General features: G+C 46.4%; 2 protein-coding genes across 9 annotated transcripts in view; one reads left to right on the top strand and one right to left on the bottom strand.

Annotated features, from left to right (window-relative positions):
• The window catches only part of LOC142586040 (E3 ubiquitin-protein ligase SHPRH), a 444,374-nt gene that overhangs the window by 120,187 nt on the left and 305,524 nt on the right, over positions 1-18,663 (bottom strand). For 4 of the 6 annotated variants that reach the window (XM_075697266.1, XM_075697267.1, XM_075697264.1 and 1 more), the window contains one exon: positions 11,034-11,212. In XM_075697266.1, the coding sequence (XP_075553381.1) occupies positions 11,034-11,212 (179 nt within the window). Of the gene's footprint in view, positions 1-2,522; positions 3,846-11,033; positions 11,213-18,663 lie in introns of those variants that run through there. The other 2 variants (XM_075697265.1, XM_075697270.1) reach the window with 2 other exon arrangements.
• The window catches only part of LOC142586043 (uncharacterized), a 95,147-nt gene that overhangs the window by 21,499 nt on the left and 54,985 nt on the right, over positions 1-18,663 (top strand). The window lies entirely within an intron of this gene.

Genomic DNA, 18,663 nt, shown 5'->3' with positions numbered 1-18,663 from the left:
ACGACACGGCGCTGCCTCTCAAAGTGATATTTTATTGAAGATATGTCTAACATACATATAGGTGCCAGTTGATAACCATGACATGCACGAGACACAGAGATGCATCGAGGCAATTGTGACAAACTGACGCATAATCAAAATTGAAATAGGTAACGCAGTCCCTTGTCATGAAGAGTGATAGACGGTTCGCTGATACATGCTTTGTCCCTAATATTTCGATTGTAAGCCTCGGTGATTTCCCTTGTCAATTGGCTCGCGTGTTAAAAAATTACACTTGTTTTTCTAAATTCGGGGCGACAACCGCACGACTTGCAATGCTCCGGGAGATGAAGTGGTGCAACCCCTTGAAGAGATAGCTCATGCTCCCTAAGTCGAACATTCACACATCGCTTCATTTGTCCCACATACTCTCTGCCACAAGATAATGGAATGGCATACACAACCTCCTTAGCACAAGTGATGTACTTGTTCACATATTTGACAGTGCATTTTTCCTTCACTTGCTTATCCTTCAGCAAATTATCAACTAACGGGCATATGCAACCTATATTATGTTTCGCAGAAAAATGAACATCAATGCTGTACCTTGAACCAACGTTCTTAAGCCCATGCGCTAACTTGTGTACATACGGTATACTGTGTTTTTTTCTTTTTATTCTGATTTAGTTTTGTACCTTGGTCATTTATACTCTTGACGCCACGAACCATACTTTCATTCACAGATGAAATAATCACTTCGGGGTAACCAGCATCCAGTAAACAATCTACCTGATCAGAAAAAGCAGCCTTCGACGTGAAAACATGACTTCTTTAATGCAGAATTTAGGATTGTCTTCGTTATAGCCCGCTTCACTACTTTAGAATGACCGGATTTATAGTTCAAAATGGGCTTAACCAACCTGGGATCATATATCCAACACACATAATTTTTACCAAAGATTAATCTCGGGCCTAGAAACTGAGTTGATGGTCCTTAGGGACTTCGAAAGTAACATCAAAGCCCATGCCGTGCTGCCTGAATAATGTTAAAATTTCATCAACACCCTCGGCGTGAATGTCACTGGTAAAAAATATAATGAAATCATCAACATAGCGAAAAACCCTATTGGAAAGCTTAGCAAGGCTACCCTCTAGTTGCCTATCAATACCTATAACCTAGAAAAATGACACTGATGATAGGAGCTACGCACGAGTTAATGCATAACCCCGATTTTTGTATATACAGACCCCCTCTCCATCAAACAAAGGTAGATCTCAAGGAAAAGGAAAGAAGTTCAAGAAAGGCTTCTACTAAGATACCGAAACCATTGATGAAGGCTTCTTCATCATTGTCACGCACTATGCAGTCTTTAACACATTTCATAACCTTGCATGTGGAAGGGAGTAATATAAGTTTTCCACATCTACGCTGAAGGCACACCAAATGTTCAACGAACTGTCTTCCAGGCACTTGCACACATTATCCAAATTGGCTATCCGGAAAGGATCAACTAGAGGAATCTTGTGTGCTTAACAATAGTTGATCCATTAGTACCATAGTAGTACCGTATGTACCGTATGAGCAGTAGTACCGTATGTGCACAAGCTAGCGCATGGGCTTAGGAACGTTGGTTCAAGGTACAGCATTGATGTTCAATTTTCTGCGAAACATAAGACAGGTCGCATATGCCCGTTACTTGATAATTTGCTGAAGGATAAGCAAGTGAAGGAAAAAGGCACTGTCAAATATGTGAACAGCTTCATCGCTTGTGCTAAGCAGGTTGTGTATGCCATTCCATTATCTTGTGGTAGAGAGTATGTGGGACAAACGAAGCAATGTGTGAATGTTCGACCTAGGGAGCATGAGCTATCTCTTCAAGGGGTTGCGCCACTTCATCTCCCGGAGCATTGCAAGTCGTGCGGTTGTCGCCCCGAATTTAGAAAAACCAGTGTAATTTTTAAACACATGAGCAAATTGACAAGGGAAATCACCGAGGCTTACAATATAAAGATTAGGGACAAAGCATGCATCAGCGAACCATCTCTCACTCTTCATGAGACAAGGAATTGCGTTACCTATTTCAATTTTGACTATGCGTCAGTTTGTCACAATTGCCTCGATGCATCTCTGTGTCTTGTGCATGTCATGGTTATTAGCTGGCACCTATATATATATATATAAATATATATTAGACATGTCTTCAATGAAATATTATTTGAGAGTCAGCGCCGTGCCGTCGTTTTATACCTTCTTTTGTCCTTGTCTTGTGTTGCGCTGTAACGAACCTTACTATGAATCCCAACCAACTGGCCCAACTTGCCGTCTTGATGCAGCAGATATAATTAGAGATCAATGCGACCAGTCTTGAAAAACTGCTGCATGTGTCCTAACGTGCTTGCCACCTCAATGTACCGTAGTAGGAACACAGATGCAGGAGCCCCTGAAAACTGTAGCTCAACTCATTTCACGGTGAAAAAGAGGCAAAAAAAAAAGCAATCTGAGTCACTTTTTTTTTACTACTACAAAAAGAATAAATTCAGAATTCAATATGAATGTGATATTTATTGCATTATTAGAATAAGACACATCATTGGGATGTCCCTACATGGGTCTTAAGATAGGCTCAATTTTCTCACTTAAAATAAAGTAATGCGACACAATTTTGCGGTAATAGATTTAACAGTCCTGGGTGGCTTTTCTGGAAAATTTTCATAGAAATCAGTGATCATATTTTTAAACGTCTCTAAAATGCAGCAATTTTTGCAATTTTTTTTTTTACAAATTTGGCATTTTGGAATTTTGTAACTAAATAAATAGGTGGTGTAGCTGCACACTTTTATTTTAGTTTGCAAGAAACCATGCAAAATTTATCAGAAATATTTTCAGCTTTATGGCCTTAGCTAAAATGGCCCAAAGGAAACCCTGCTTTTGGGGTAAGCCAGAGGCTGTTGCTCAAAAACAAATGTAGGAAATTTTTTTAAGAACATACTATGGGTGTGAGTAAATAGTACTAGAAGTTCATATTTGCAAAAAAAATTTTTTGGGGTACAGTGCATTAATTTTAGAATGATTGGCCTTAAAATTTGCAAAATCTGAAAGTCATTAAAACACTCTCTTCCACCTTTAGTGAACTAGGACTTTTTTTCACGAAGATGGTAGTAAGCTTCGCAAGACAAAGGTTCATTTCTTTCTACAGAGACATTTTCCAACCCCACATAATAGTTTTGCTGAAAACTAAAAATAATCGGGGCCCCCTTTAGTCTGTCCTAATCTGAACACATCCATCTATGGAAACATGCCTCTCAGCAACATGACCTGCCGACTAGCCGGCCAATCGTTGGCGTCGGCGTCTAGTCAGCTCAGTGTGACCAGGCCTGCAAGTCAAAAAGTGCATGAACACAGACATTTACACGGCCTGACTTGCAAACTTAAGAGGGTGCTCCATGAATGATGGTGTTGGTGGCCTTAAATTGTAAGGTGGATATTTAGAAGACAGCTTACAATATCTGCTGACTGAAGAGGCTCGGACGATCAACATATGTTCTGACAAGCAGTGGTTTCGAGTGTGAAGAAAATCGTCCCTTTGGACACCTTCGAGAGATGAAGCCCTCCAGAGACTTGTGAACAATACATTAAAATCCAGAAAACACTGAAGGTCTTTGCATGTCGCTGTGTAATGAAAATGAAATAGGCAAAGTTTGCAGACTGAAAGCATTAGGTTCACTTGAACAGATTCTTTAGGTCATCAATGGTCACTTTTGCATGGTCCTCTAAACAGCTCCGAGACGTCTGCGATGATTTTAAGAAGTCAACAATGCGTTCCTCTATAGTATTCTTCACCATGAAGCGATGAATGTAAGTCTTCCTGCAGAGATAGATATAAACACAAAGAAACAGCTTAATATCGACACATCTTATCAAAGCAGGTTAATGGCAGCACATCGTTATTTTTTTTAAGCTCTAACAGGAATCGCGAATACAGCTACAGACCACACACAGTTCCATTCAAGGGCACTGTAGCTACCACAAACAAGTGTTTGCTACCAATTGCAGCTTTTCTTGCTGCAAAGTTTGTAGCTAAAATATTGTGACACATCTCTCAACTAGAATCTAAAATGATATTCGGAGCCATTGCAGCCAAAACTCCCTTAGGGGAATTATGGTGGTGTGGTGCATTATATGGTGGCTCCTTATTCAAATGACCAAACATTATATGGAAGGTTCAAGTGGTATCACCCATATAAGGACACACACACACACACACACACACACACACACACACACACACACACACACACACACACACACACACACACACACACACACACACACACACACACACACACACACACACACACACACACATATCAGTTTTTTAATTCAATTAAAAACAAAGAAATTTCCCCTATGCTGTGACTGTTTGCTGCCTTATGGTATTTTTACGCGAACGAATGATTAAGACTGGAGACTATTTACAAAGCAGCATTTTTACAAAGGATAACTGCAGCGCTGGCCAGTTCAGCCGACAGCTCGAGAGCCAGAGAGTGTTCGTCATCTTCGTCGGGACACCCGAGTGCATCGGCCACAAGAAACACGCAATATGCATGTATCATTACCCCCGGCGGCAGAAGCATCGTCCCGGGGCATCTAAATATTGGTGATAACAGGAGAGTAATATGGCTTGAGGCATGCAACATGCGCAACGTCAGTGGAATTTGGGGCAGATGAGGCACTGGTGCTGACTGGGGTGATTTCATAGGTAACTGGAGTCACGGCCCGCAGCACTCGATATGGGCCTGTGTACCGAGAAAGGAGTTTTTCTGACAGGCCAACGTGACGAGTCAGGGACTACAGGAGTACAAGAGATCCAGGCGATAAGTGGAAGTCTCTGTGTTGGCGATCGTACAAGTGCCGTTGCATCTCTTGAGAGGTCAGGAGGCGAGTGCGGGCAATTTTGCGTGCTTGGGCTGCCCTGGTAGTGGCGTCAAGTGCATACTCACTGGTCTCTGTTGCGGCGGATGGAAGGGATGCATCCAGTGGCAATTTGGGTTCTTGGCCGAACAGCAGAAAGAACGGGGAATAACCAGCAGTGTCGTGACGTGAAGAATTATATGCAAAAGTGACACAGGGTAGGGCAAGGTCCCAATCAGTATGGTCCAATGAGGCGTACTTTGCAAGCATGTCTGTTAGGGTACGATTCAGACGCTCAGTGAGATCATAGGTCTGTGGATGGTAAGACATAGTCAGCTTGTACTTGGTGGAGCAGGACTGCAGGACGCCGGCGATGACTTGAGAAAGAAATGTCTGACCAGGGTGTGTGAGCAGTTGGTTTGGAGCACCATGCTGCAGAATCACCTAGCGTAAAACAAAATCGGCGTCATCTGTGGCGCAGCTTGTTGGAAGCGCTCTGGTGATGGCGTTGCGCGTGGCGTAATATGTCGCCACAGTGACCCACTTGTTGCCAGGCATGGATAAAGAGAAAGGGCCAAGTAAGTCCAAGCCAACACGAAAGAATGGCTCCGAAGGAATGTCGAGCGGTTGAAGGCACCCGACAGGGAGCATCGATAGTGTTTTTCGGCGCTGGTATTTTTCACATGCCGCAATGTATTTTCGGACGAAGCGGGCAAGGCCTGGCAAGCATGTCTGGCATGGCAAAGAAACGTCGGCGAATCTGGTCGTAGGTGCGGGAGACGCCAAGGTGACCTGCCGTTGGTAAATCGTGAAGTTCTTGCAGAACAGCTGACTCGAGGTGCTTAGGAATGACGAGGAGTAGGGCAGGACTGTTGGGGCATACATTGTGGCAGTATAATACACCATTTTGGAGAACAAACAGGTGAAGGGACGAATCAGAAGGCGAAGATTCCAAGCCATCAATGATGGCGCGCAAAGTGGCATCACGGTATTGCTCGTCGGCAACGTGTTGCAGCTGAGAAACAGAGAAAACACAAGCGTCGGTATCGGGGTCAGGGTCGATGGATGGTTCATCCATTGGATAGCGTGATAAACAGTCTGCGTCTTGAAGTAATCAGTGCAACTTGTACACTACTGCATAGGAATATTTTTGTAGCCGCAGAGCCCAGCGACCAAGCCGGCTGGTAGGATCCTTGAGTGAGGAAAACCAGCAGAGCGCACGTTGGTCCGTGATTACAGAGAAGTGCGTGCTATAAAAGTATGGGCGGATTTTGGAAGCCACCCAGACGAGAGCTAGGCATTCACGATCTGTAATCGAATAGTTGCACTCTGCTGCTGTGAGGAGGCGGCTACCATAGGCGATAACACGATCATGAACCTGTTGGCGCTGGGCTAAGATAACTCCGATACCGTGACCACTGGCATCGGTACGTACCTCTGTAGGAGAGAACGGGTCAAAGAGGGCCAGTATAGGTGGCGTGGTGAGAATGTTGGTGAGTTGGGCAAACGCGGCAGTTTGGGCAGAGCCCCACGTAAACAGCATGTCCTTCTTCAGAAGATCAGTAAGCGGTCGGGCAACCGCTGCGAAGTCTTTAACGAAGCATCGGAAGCAGGAGCAGAGTCCGACAAAACTTCGGATGTCTTTGACAGACTGAGGTACACAAAAAGACATGTAGCATCAATTTTCTCCGGGTTTGAATTAATACCGGAAGCGTCGACGAGGTGGCCCAGCACTATAATCTGCCAACGACTGAAGTGACGCTTCGAGGAATTTAGTTGGAGCCCAGCCTCGCGGAAAACTTGAAGAGCAGCTGATAAGCACTCAAGCTGTGTCTCAAATGTAGGCGAAAATACGAGAACATCGTCTAGGTAGCAGAGGCATGTTGACCATTTGAACCCTTGAAGCAAAGAGTCCATCATACATTGGAACATTGCTGGGGCATTGCATAGACTGAATGGCATAACTTTGAATTGATATAGACCATCAGGAGTGACTAACACGGTCTTCTCTTGGTCTTTTTCACCCACAGAAATCTGCCAATAACCAGACTACAGGTATATTGATGAAACGTAGTTGGCACCGTGGAAACAATCGAGGGTGTCGTCAATGCAAGGCAAGGGGTAGACGAGGCAAGGTAATGCAGTTTAGAAGACGATAATCTACGCAGAAACGCCATGTGCCGTCTTTCTCTTTAAAAAGCACCCCGAGCAATGCCCAAGGGCTCAAGGAAGGTTCAGCAATGCCTTTGGGAAGCATCTTGTTCACTTCATCTTGAATAACCTTACACTCTGAAGCAGAAACTCAATATGGCCGATTATGAATAGATCACCACTATTTATGTGATGCTTAACAATTTATGTCTGGCCCAATTGACAATTGCTGCGGTCGAAGATGTCATGGTAGGAAACCAAAAGGCGACAGAGTTGCTGCTTGTTCAGGCAATAGGTCCGCAGCAATCATGGGATGAAATGTTGCATCAGGGCAAATAGCATCCTGTGGAGAATCGGAGCAGACGTCTACAGAAAACCTTGTGACATGGTCATCTGCTATAGCACGCAGCGTGGCAACCGATATGCCTTTGGGTAGAACTTCCTTTGTCAAGCCAAAATTGACGACGGGGAGGCATGTTCGGTTATCGGTGACGGTGACGACGGAGTGGGGCACAGTGATATTGCACATCAAAAGGACATCAGGAACAGGTGTGGTGACATAATCACCATTGGGCACAGGAAAAGATGATAGCAAATCGACGAAAGTCAAGGCTTTAGGCGGCAGGCAGATGAAGGTGGTCGTACTAAAGTTGTTCGGCAGTTCGGCACGAATATGTGCGAGTAGAGGAAGTTCGAGGCAAAGGGTACCAGCAGAACAGTCAATCAAAGCTTAATGCGCCGTAAGGAAGTCAAGTCCGAGAATTAGGTTATGGGGACAATTGGTCAGCACTGTAAAAAGAACAGGAACGGGGCAGTCGGCAATACTTATACGGGAAGTACACGTTCCAGTGACATCAACAGTGCTACTATCGGCCATGCATACGGCTCGAATAGTAGGAGGCATGAGAACCTTCCTCAGTTGATGACGGAGGTTACAACTCATTATGGACACCTGGGCTCCAGCATCTATTAACGCCGTTAAAGGGACACCATCGACATCAACATCAAGTAAGTTCTGTTTAGTTGGGAGGGTCAATGGAGGATTTTGACAGGACGAAGATAATGCAGCACTACCTCTAGGAGTTTTTCGTCTGGGAGGGTCTATAATTGGTCGGCGACGAATAGTGGCATGGCTGGGGCGATGGGGACCGACAGCGCTATGACCGATATGTTGTGTGCCAAGTCTAGCTAATGATTATCCCGCTTACCATCTGGCGAATGCTGTCAAATGCTAGACGAACGACTTTTCAAGACATACCAAGTGGTCTGCACACACCAAACATTTTTACGCAGTTGCGCCATTTTATTCCTTTCATCACTTTCCACACTTCCATGAAAAAAAAAGCTACGACCAAACTTGCCTTGGCTTCATTATTTGTAGGCTTTATAATGGTTGTGGTCAACAACAACAACAGAAAACGCAACTTTCGATTCTTCTCATCTGCACTTGTGGGCACGCAACAAATCGCGAGCGGCAACAATAGTAGCTACGTTTACACTGCTACGTTAGAAGTGTACCCTACACATACGTTGACGCTTGTAACACAGCTAAAATATTCGCCCACCCTTAGCGAAAACGTGCCGTATTAGGATAGCAGTGAAGACAAATGCCGCAGTTTCCACAGCATACCCACCATGTGTTTCTATATCACTGGAAGCAAAGCACGCCCATCTCTGTTTCTGTCCCCTCAAAGTGGACATGGCTACATTATTTCCGCAGACTTGCCGATATTAACGATATTATTCATTACTGATATGGAAGAAACTGTTTCAATGCACGTAATGTACTTACGAAAAGAAAAAAAACATCTCGTTCTGCGCGTTCGGCTTGCTCCCCGACCGCCATTTTCGTTTTGGTGTCCCGCACTGTTACAGCAGCAGCTGCCTGTTTATTGACCTGTTGTTATCCCGCAGCAAATGTGGGATGAAAAAATTGTTTTTTTCTTTTCGGAGGAAATTGAACCCGCATAATGATCGCACCCCTGAATGTGGGGCAATTTTTTTACAAAAAAGTGCAATCATTATGCGAGTAGATACGGCATTAAATATTTTGTCCAGTGTGGTAAAATGTTTAGTTATGATCACAGTGGCCGCATTATCCAATTCTACCATCCCTTGTTTTTTTCACACTGTTCGATTTTGACCACAGGTGACGTAACCACACTGTTGGAACAAAACCAATTCCTCTTTTTTTCTGGCATCACCACAGACGATGCATGCTTTTAGTTTATTTCGGACGAAGCAGGCAAGTAATCCTCCAGAATTAAATATACTGCATGCTCCCTGATATGCCATCACTGTTCAGAACTGAAACTTGAAGAACCGATGTACCCCATGATATGCTCCACAAACAAGCACACTCTTGTATGTACAGTCACACATAATATGAAAATTTAAGTCTAGCTGGCTTGAAGAAACACTGACTCCGTCTGTTTGTGCATGCACGAATAATTGGAATGCAACCGCTACTTAGTGCTTTAAAGAAAATGCACTATAGCCAAGAAAAAAAAAAGCGAATAGAGAAAGGCAACGAGTGTACTACATCACCAGCAGTGGTGGCTGTATAACAAGGAACAGCATTTGAGGTCGAGAAGAACCAGCAGACTTATTCAGTCTCGTCTCTGCTATGTCAAAGATGCCCTCCAATGGCACAATCACTGGATCAGTGAATGCACCCACATTTGCGTTCACGTTGTACTTGACTACATGGTACTTCAGCTTGAAGAACAAAAGCAGCATATTTTTAAAATCACTTTAAGAAATATGGTCTTTATTCACAGTACTCGAAATACACGGTTGTGTAGTGTCCCTTGTTCCAGAAGGCATAACTGCCACCAAATATTCCACAAGTTTCTATCAAGGTTCCTCTTATTGCATTCAGAATCGATGTCCAAAAGTTTGCAGGAGCTGAATTTGCAGGCTTTTTATGATTTGTTATCATTTATTGTCTTTCATTTCCTTTTTTTTCTTCATATGTTTCAGTCAGTGCAAGCTGCATATTAAGTATGTTTCTTTTGATATGCATAACACTGATCTGTATACTGTGCGTGACTCTTTGTACAGTGAAACCTCATTAAACCGTAGTTGGCTAGAGCTCAGAAAAAGTATGTAATAAACGGTAGTACTGCTTAACCGAAATAGCATGAGATTAACCACCATTGCGGCGCCTTTTTCATTGCGGGGAGCTGTTCTCGTCGCGACGACTGCATACATGAGGCTGACGTACGTAACGCGCAGCTTCTGCCACTGTCGGGCTTGAATTGCCCGTGCTGTCGCCTTCTGCTTCGTTGGCCACACTTCGGCAACAACAGAGGCAACGATGGCGAAAAGTCAAACCTCGTAGCCGACATCGTTTCACGGTCGCTGCAGTGAAGTAACTTCTTTGCATTCCAAATGCCACACACCGTTGACAATGGTAGATCCCTATCGCGTGCCAGTGCCGACTTCTTCATGCCACATTCGGTAGCACAAAAGATGTCCAATTTTTCTTCTATGCTGAGCACCCGGTGTTTTTTATTCGAGCTTCGGCATGACACAAGTCCTAGCTTGCACGACGCCACAGCACTTTGGCACGGCGCTGAAATGATGTTGATGTGGCTTCACGTGCAAATGCACAGGATGCTTGGAGGCTGTTATTCTGATCTCTAAAGCTTGTTGTTCTGCCGGACCACCCAATGGGGACGATGCACCGCCGTGAATGCATGACGAAAAGTGGAAACACTACGTGTTAACCGATATGCAATAAGCTGGTACAGATTATGCGGACATAAAACACATTATGTTCAATGGCCGCTGAGTCGGGGATTTGACTTTACTACTTTTAAAACGAAACTACTCTTTAAACGGGTATGGTTTAACGAGGTTTTACTGTAATGTGTAACCTGGAGGATGCCGAGGGCACTTCGACACGATTTTTAGTAAACATTGTTTACCTTGGTTCCTGCTATAATTCTCAATGGAAAGCAAAAATAAAGTAACAAGGAATTCTCACCGTGTTTGCCCAATACGATGAACCCGCCCTATGGCTTGCAGCTCCTCCCCAAGGTTGAGAATTGGTTCGACGAGGAGCACATGAGTGGCTTCCGTCAGGTTGAGGCCTTTGGCTCCCAGTGAAAGAGGAAGCAGCAGCACCATGATGGATGGGTCGTGCCTGAACAGTGCTAAATTATTCTGGAAACAGAACAACGTGCTCTCGTACATAATGGTGCCATTCTATATGGGGGTTCCTAGTTCCAGATTTTTGTCCTTAGAGACAGCAAAATTGTGTTCATTTCAGTGTGCGCATTTCTCACAGTCAGAGGACAAAAAAAAAAAGATAGAGCAGCAATGCATGCAAAGAAATTCTCACTAAGGCTGAGCCAAGCAATGATGGCACTGCTTTGTCGTAATTTTACACAATGGTTGTGGAACCCTAAAATTCTTTTAGTTATTGACCTCATTCTTTCATTCCAATTCATTCCTCGCTATCTTTCTTCTTTTTTTTTTCCAGCTCACACAGCAGTGTCAATAGAGCAACCAACATCACTCAAATGTAATTAATTTATAACAAAGAAAGCTTGAGTATTACAGGTAAAGTGTTCCATCATGCCTAGGCGCCATCAAGGACGGTGGCTTATTGAGAGAAAGGTGGCCAGCCTCCATTTGCAAGAGTATGCAACAACTCCACAAGGAAATATATGCTTGTGTAGAACGAGACGCGACTCTTACAGAATGAGTCCGACACCTTCTGCATTGTGCCTGCCTCTCCCGCAAGCGCGTAGGATAAACTGGTTAATTATTTTTATAATTGGCAAGTCGGTTATGTTATCCACTCACAATATCTAAGAGAATGAAACATACAGGGCACAACAGACACCGTACTTACTCAATTCTAACACACCCTTGATTGTAACATGCACCCGCTTTCTGTGACCAAAAAAAGGAAAAAAAAAAAACACCCTCGATTGTAATGCGCACCCGTTTGCCGTGACTTAAAAAAGTCCTTTACAGTTCCACCCACCTCGTTCTTTTAAATAGAAATACAACTTTCTCTCATTTGCAAAAACAAAGATTTACTCCCGATAGACTAAAGTTGTGACAAAAAAAAAAAAAGTCGCTGTTTCACCCGAAAGACGAAGCATTGATTGCAATTGCAAATTAGTAGACAGCTATACGAAAAGTAAGGATAGCAGTTTTATCAAACACTCGCTTACTAGCTAAATTAACAAGCATGGTGTAGCGTGCACGCCAGCAAACATGAACATGTCTCACTCAATAGCTGTGGAAACTCTCTATCAAAATGCTGGAGTAAGGAAGTGTGGTAGCAGGAGTGAGCGAATTGATCTTTGTGCAGCCTCTCGCTTCAACACGAACTAAGCGACGAGAATACAGTGCAGAGCACTGTGATGTGTGATGCGCGACATGGTGCGGTGGTCGGGACGGACAGGAGCAGACGACAAGGAGTGCGCGCGCCGAGTCGAATTCTGTGCTGGAAGGAGAAAAACGACAACGCCGAAGACCATCCGGCATTTGAACGTGCGGCGCATGAAAAGCAACTAAAAGAAGAAAAGCAAACCAATTAGGAAAGACCACGGGGCGTCAGGCAGCCAATCGGAGAATGCCTAATCGGCCAGAGAGAAGAAAAAGCGTGGTGTGCTGGCAGAAGGGGGGAGACGCCGGGAGAATTCCAGGAAGTGACGCCAGGAGAAGGTCAACCACCGGACCGGGAGTTGAAGACGGGCCGTCGGGTTCCGGACCCGAGCCACCAGGACTTCACCCGACCGGGGCCTCCTGCCAACCCGTTCCTGTGCGTCGCCAGTCTACCCGAGCATGCCGCCAGCTGCTCAAGGCCGGCGAGCTTCTGCGCCCAGTGGCAGGACGAGAACAGTCGGGTTACGGGCCCGAGTTCTACGCCCAGCTGCCCGGCCAGAACGCCGCCTCCGTCTGTCGTGCCGCCAAGCCGCCTGCTTTACCTCTCTAAGCCAGAGCTGGCGCGCTCCGGTCGCTCGGTCAACCAACTTACACCACGACCTTTGGTGAGACCGGTGCAACTCCTTTCGTCAGCTTGTCGCGGTGTCACCGCATCGAGACTGTTATGTGTCCCTGCCGTTGTGGCAAGCCCGGACTCGCGCACTAGTTAACTTCATACTAGCCCCAAGTGTGTTTCTTACTGCCGTGATGTCTATTTGAGTGTTTCTTTTATGTTGTTTATTTTCTTCTATTTATTTTAAGCCTTTTTTAGTTCCATTAAAAGTTTGTGTGTGTGTTCGAAACCAACGGCTTTGTCCTCAATAGGGTTCTAGGAGGCTCCGCCTAAGAGAACCGTCAGAACCTTTGAGGACAAGAACCTCTGTCCCCATATTTGGGCATCAAAAATTGCCGTCTGCGACAGGACAAAGCCGTTCGTATGGATTTTTTAATTCTAGCAGCTAGGAACTATGGCTAGCACACGAGACTTGTTAGCCTTAGCCGAACGCATGGGGCTAGAAGGTGCGGAGTTGAGGGCATGGTTGAACGAGCAGGAAGCGCGTGCTCGAGAAGAGCAGGCAGCGGAGCGCGAGAAGAGCAGGCAGCGGAGCGCGAGGCTAAAAAGCAGGAACTTGTATTAGAGGAGAAGAATATACAGTTAAGGCTTAAAGTCGCGGAAGCTGAGGGCAATCGTGGCGCGACGAGCCAACGACAGTTAGAATTGGAGGAGCCAACGCTTCAGTTGCACCTTCAAATGACGGACTTAGTCAACGTGGCTCAGCGGTTAGGTTTGCATGGGGCAGACTTGAACAACTGGGTGCAAGACAGATGGTTGATAATATGCGGGAAAGCTCGGAGGGAGCGCGACAGGCGAGTGGCAGAACAGGTAGCTGAGGGGGAACGCCTGGAGGAAGAGCTTCGCAGGATGCGCGTTCGCATCAAGGCAATCACGGAAGCTTGCTCCGAAGGGACGAGTTCCATTGTTGAGGATGCAGCACAGCAGTGCAGGGGCGACCCGAGGGCTCTCTCCAACATGGCATCAGGCCTTGACAAGCAAAAAGTGTCTCAAGGAGAGACAACTTGTAATCATGCCATTGTAGGCAAAGATACTATTTTTTTCAAAGGGTATGTTTGGTCACAAGGCAAGGAACAGATTGCTTCCGTACCTCAACCAGTGCTGCGCGAGCCCAGCGCAGGCGATGACTGGCTCGTACGTGGTTCCGATTCGCCATGCATAAGCCTGGTTGAGAAAAATAAAGGTAGAACTGGGCACCTCCTACAGGCTAAAGATAGTACGTCGGAGGGTTTCCACCCCAAGTCACGATAAACCTGAAGATATCAGGGCTTCTGAGAAACCGTGTTTGGTTTCCTCAAAGGTATTGAGGGGCCTTTGCTGCATTCCTCGAATCCAACAAAAGCAACTGCTTGTAACACTATGCGCACTTGGGAGGGCTCAGGCCTGTGTACCCAATCAACACATGGCTTTGAGGGTTCAGAACATCCTTTTTGTTCTCATGCACTCGTTTGTGGTTCGACCATTGGCACTGATGCTGCAACCACATATTAACGTTGACTACCTTAGAACGCAGGCAGTGACTTGGCCGACACCATGCAGAGACATCAATGCCTGGAGCATTATGGCCACGGATGGGCCAGTGTACTCTAAGCGAGAAGATAGAGATCTAGTCCACTTGATGTGGGAAAGGGTCAACTAAAGGAACCGATGCTTCGCTTATGGCTCTTCTTGGACTTGTGACCTCGGACATGGTGACCTTGGACTTGATTGCTTTTTTTTCAGTAAGGTGTTGTGATAGCCTTTGAGGCTACCATTTTTTTTCACTTGTTGTACTATCTTTAAATTAGTGTCTTCCGTTAATGTTTATATCAGTGTGCTCAGTGAACTGTGACATGGAACCTTACAGTGCGTTCTCGTGAACGGACCATGACTGTAGTGTTCCGAGCATGTGTGAACTATGTCGCGCACTGAGCGGCAGTTTTTCTTCAGAAAAATTTGTTAAAAAAAGGGGGCTTATGTAATGTGTGGTACACGACATGGTGTGGTGGTCGGGATGGACAGGAGCAGACGACAAGGAGTGCGCGCACCGAGTCAAATTCTGTGCTGGAAGGAGAAAAACGACAACGCCAAAGAGCGCCCGGCATGTGAACGCGCGGCGCATGAAAAGCAACTAAAAGAAGAAAAGCAAACCAATTAGGAAAGACCACGGGGCGTCAGGCAGCCAATCAGAGAATGCCTAATCGGCCAGAGAGAAGAAAAAGCGTGGTGCGCTGGCAGAAGTGGGGAGACGCCGGGAGAATTCCAGGAAGTGACGCCAGGAGAAGGTCAACCACTGGACCGGGAGTTGAAGACGGGCCGTTGGGTTCTGGACCCGAGCCACCAGGACTTCACCCGACCGGGGCCTCCTGCCAACCCGTTCCTGTGCGTCGCCAGTCTACCCAAGCGTGCCGCCAGCTGCTCAAGGACGGCGAGCTTCTGCGCCCATGGGCAGGACGAGAACAGTCGGGCTACGGGCCCGAGATCTATGCCCAGCTGCCCGGCCAGAACGCCACCCCCGTCTGTTGTGCTGCCTGCTGCCCGAGGCCGGCGTTCGAGCTTCTGCGCCCGTGGGCAGGACGAGAGCAGTCGGGCTACGGGCCCTCACTCTACACCCAGCTGCCCGGCCAGAATGCCGCCGCCGTCGGCTCGTGGCACCAAGCCGCCTGCTTTACCTCTCCAAGCCAGAGCTGGCGCGCTCCGGTCGCCCGGTCAACTAACTTACACCATGACCTTTGGTGAGACCGGCGCAACTCCTTTCGTCAGCTTGTCGCTGCGTCGCCGCGTCGAGACTGTTATGTGTCCCTGCCGTCATGGCAAGCCCGGACTTGCGCACTAGTTAACTTCATACTAGCCCCAAGTGTGTTTCTTACTGCCGTGATATTTATTTGAGCGTTTTTTATGTTTTCTATTTTCTTCTATTTATTTTAAGCCTTTTTTAGTTCCATTAAAAGTTTGTGTGTGTGTTCGAAACCAACGGCTTTGTCCTCAATTGGGTTCTCAGAGGCTCCGCCTAAGAGAACCGTCAGAACCTTTGAGGACAAGAACCTTTGTCCCCATATTTGGGCATCGCAAGCACCTAGATGTGTAGACTCTGCCTCTATGGCGAACCAGCGCTAGAGTTTTCACGACACCTGCAGCGCCACCCTGGCTGTCAGAACATGCACAATGCAGCCGTTCCCGCAGACGAAAATTGCTGCTGGTAGCGGCGTTGCATGCGCTGAAAGTCGAAGGAAAACAAAAGGACGCCGACGGTACTGTTGCGTATACAAATGTGACAACTACGTCGGAATGAGGGAGGATGTATCCTTCTGCGTTTTTCCATCTAAACCCTATGAACAAGAACGGAGGCGGTGTTGCATCCAAGCAGTCAGGCGAGCGGAGTAAGTTCCCGTCTTGTCGCCCTGTCAAGCGGTGTCGGGCGGGTTTCTAAATCGAATTTCGCATGTGTGCTTGGTTTATTCGATAGTGAAGACGGTCAGCCGTGGCAGCCAGTGCCAAACAGCAGAATCTGCAGTCGGCATTTCGTCGGAAACAAAATGAGCAATAGCATGCTGCACCATCCGGCATATGTAACAACCATTTTTCCTTCGCAATACCACCGCCAAGCTCCTTCCAATGCCACCACACCAAGCAAACGATACAAAAGATAAATAGTTTCCATTCATTGCCAAGAATTATGTGGCAGGGAAGCTGCCTTGTAATACGAGTTGTGTGCGCATACTGCCGGCGCACGCGCGACTAAGCCGCCTATATGTTTTTAAAAATGCGCATGCGGATGAGGACTCAGCGCTGAGATGCATCCAATAAATTTATGTAATTAGTGCTAAATGTAGCCAGGGTTGTTACGGATCAAGCAGCGGAGCACTCAAGCCTTTGCTTGCCCAAGTCAGCTGATGTCCATTGACTGCTGTGGCCAAGTAACATCAGAATTTCTTATGTCTAGCCAGAGTAGTATGGAATGTCTTCAGGCCAACTAATACTTCCAAAACCATAGCGCAGCAAGACCGACGCCGTAGCTACTAGATTTGTGAGGCAGGCTGCCACACAAGCATGGGAACGGCACACGGCGCAACCGTTAAATAAACGCACGTGCTCGCCGCGACACACTGTGAAAGATATATAAAGCTTAAAAAGCTCCTTTCGTCATTTCTTCACTTGATGGCGCTAGCTTCTTTACGAAAACTGTCCACTTGAAGCGGCGCGAAAACGGAAACATGCGAACCATATGTGCGAACTATGAAACGGCCGCGGACGTGTCGACTGGTCGAGAGGCTTGAATATGCCACGTTTCGTCGCCAGGGCGGCGTGCAACGCACTCTTTTCGACGTGCCACCTATCCAGCGCTAGTTCCCCATAGCAGATTACTTTCAAGATAGGGGTCATGCAGCCACAGCAGCCGCCAGAGTAGAACGCCTCTCCAAGGGCTGTATTCTGAAACGATCCACTTCGGCAATACTATTGCCTTGGCAATAGTATCGCTGAAGTGGATCATTTCAGAATGCGACCCCTGTTTGCACCAGTCCCGCACGCAAGTTTAGGGAACTCTCAACGCTTGTAATGCAGCCCGATTTTCATTTGTCTCCGCACATGTCATCACTTTCCTCTTAATTGTGCCATCATGATGAACTCAGCGTGTGTTCGCAGTCGGCACTTCCATGCTGATAGAGCAAATGCACAAAACGGGAAGACAGACGGTGCACTAACCTAAGCAAATGCACTACTGCACATTGAGGAATCTATGGCAGCTAGGCTTGAAACGCGTACGAGGCAGCCATTTTAAAATGCCTATGGCAACACGGTAATGCAGATTTAGGGTTGTACTCAATCCTAATGCGCATGTAATTTTTGGACCCGTTTTATCAGAAGAACAGTGCACATTAGATTAGAGTAAATACGGCAATAATTTGAAATAGGTACACTCTAGCTGTGTATCCGTAGCCACTACTTCCATACCGCACATCATTCAAGCATGCTATGTCATGAAGGTAGAGAAAAGGTAGGCTGAATAAAGGGAAAATCAGACATCCACCCGAAAAGGTAGGCTGCAGTCACCGACTAATAATTCGATGGTAGGGACCACCTCAAAGTCAGAATAGTTTGGAGTCCAGAATATCGGATTCAGCAGGAAACAAGTGACCTTATTCTACAAGTGGTTGAAAAAATATGTGCCACACTGTGCCACAGGGGATCTGCTTTTTGGTAAGTGCAAAGACCAGTTTGCCAATAATTCCGGCTTCAAGCATTGGAAGTGCACATATGGGGACCTCAGGAAAGAATATAACCCCTGCCGGGTGTGCCAGCATGACTTATTGCCCTAAAGTAATATAGTAATATTACTATTTGTTATGGCCATCAATCCTATCGTGATAAGCATTGTCGGCTACCTGCTTCGTCGCACAGGTGGCGCAGTGCATAGCGCCTTGTAAGAGTGCTGCAGGCTTTTAATAGGTAACAACTAAAACACACCCTCATTCTCTGTTGCCTCTTTGAATGGGATGACCTCTTCAAGTGCACTTTGCTTGCAGAAACGAAAGCAGCTCGCCATTGGCACATTAATTCAACAAGAGGTGCTGTACACGTGCATGGCCAGAAGGAGCACGAGCATGGAAAAAAAAAATTC

The sequence above is a fragment of the Dermacentor variabilis genome, chromosome 6 (genome assembly GCF_050947875.1).
Source record: "Dermacentor variabilis isolate Ectoservices chromosome 6, ASM5094787v1, whole genome shotgun sequence".
Taxonomy (NCBI): domain Eukaryota; kingdom Metazoa; phylum Arthropoda; class Arachnida; order Ixodida; family Ixodidae; genus Dermacentor; species Dermacentor variabilis.
This window is presented reverse-complemented; position numbering and strand designations above follow the sequence as displayed.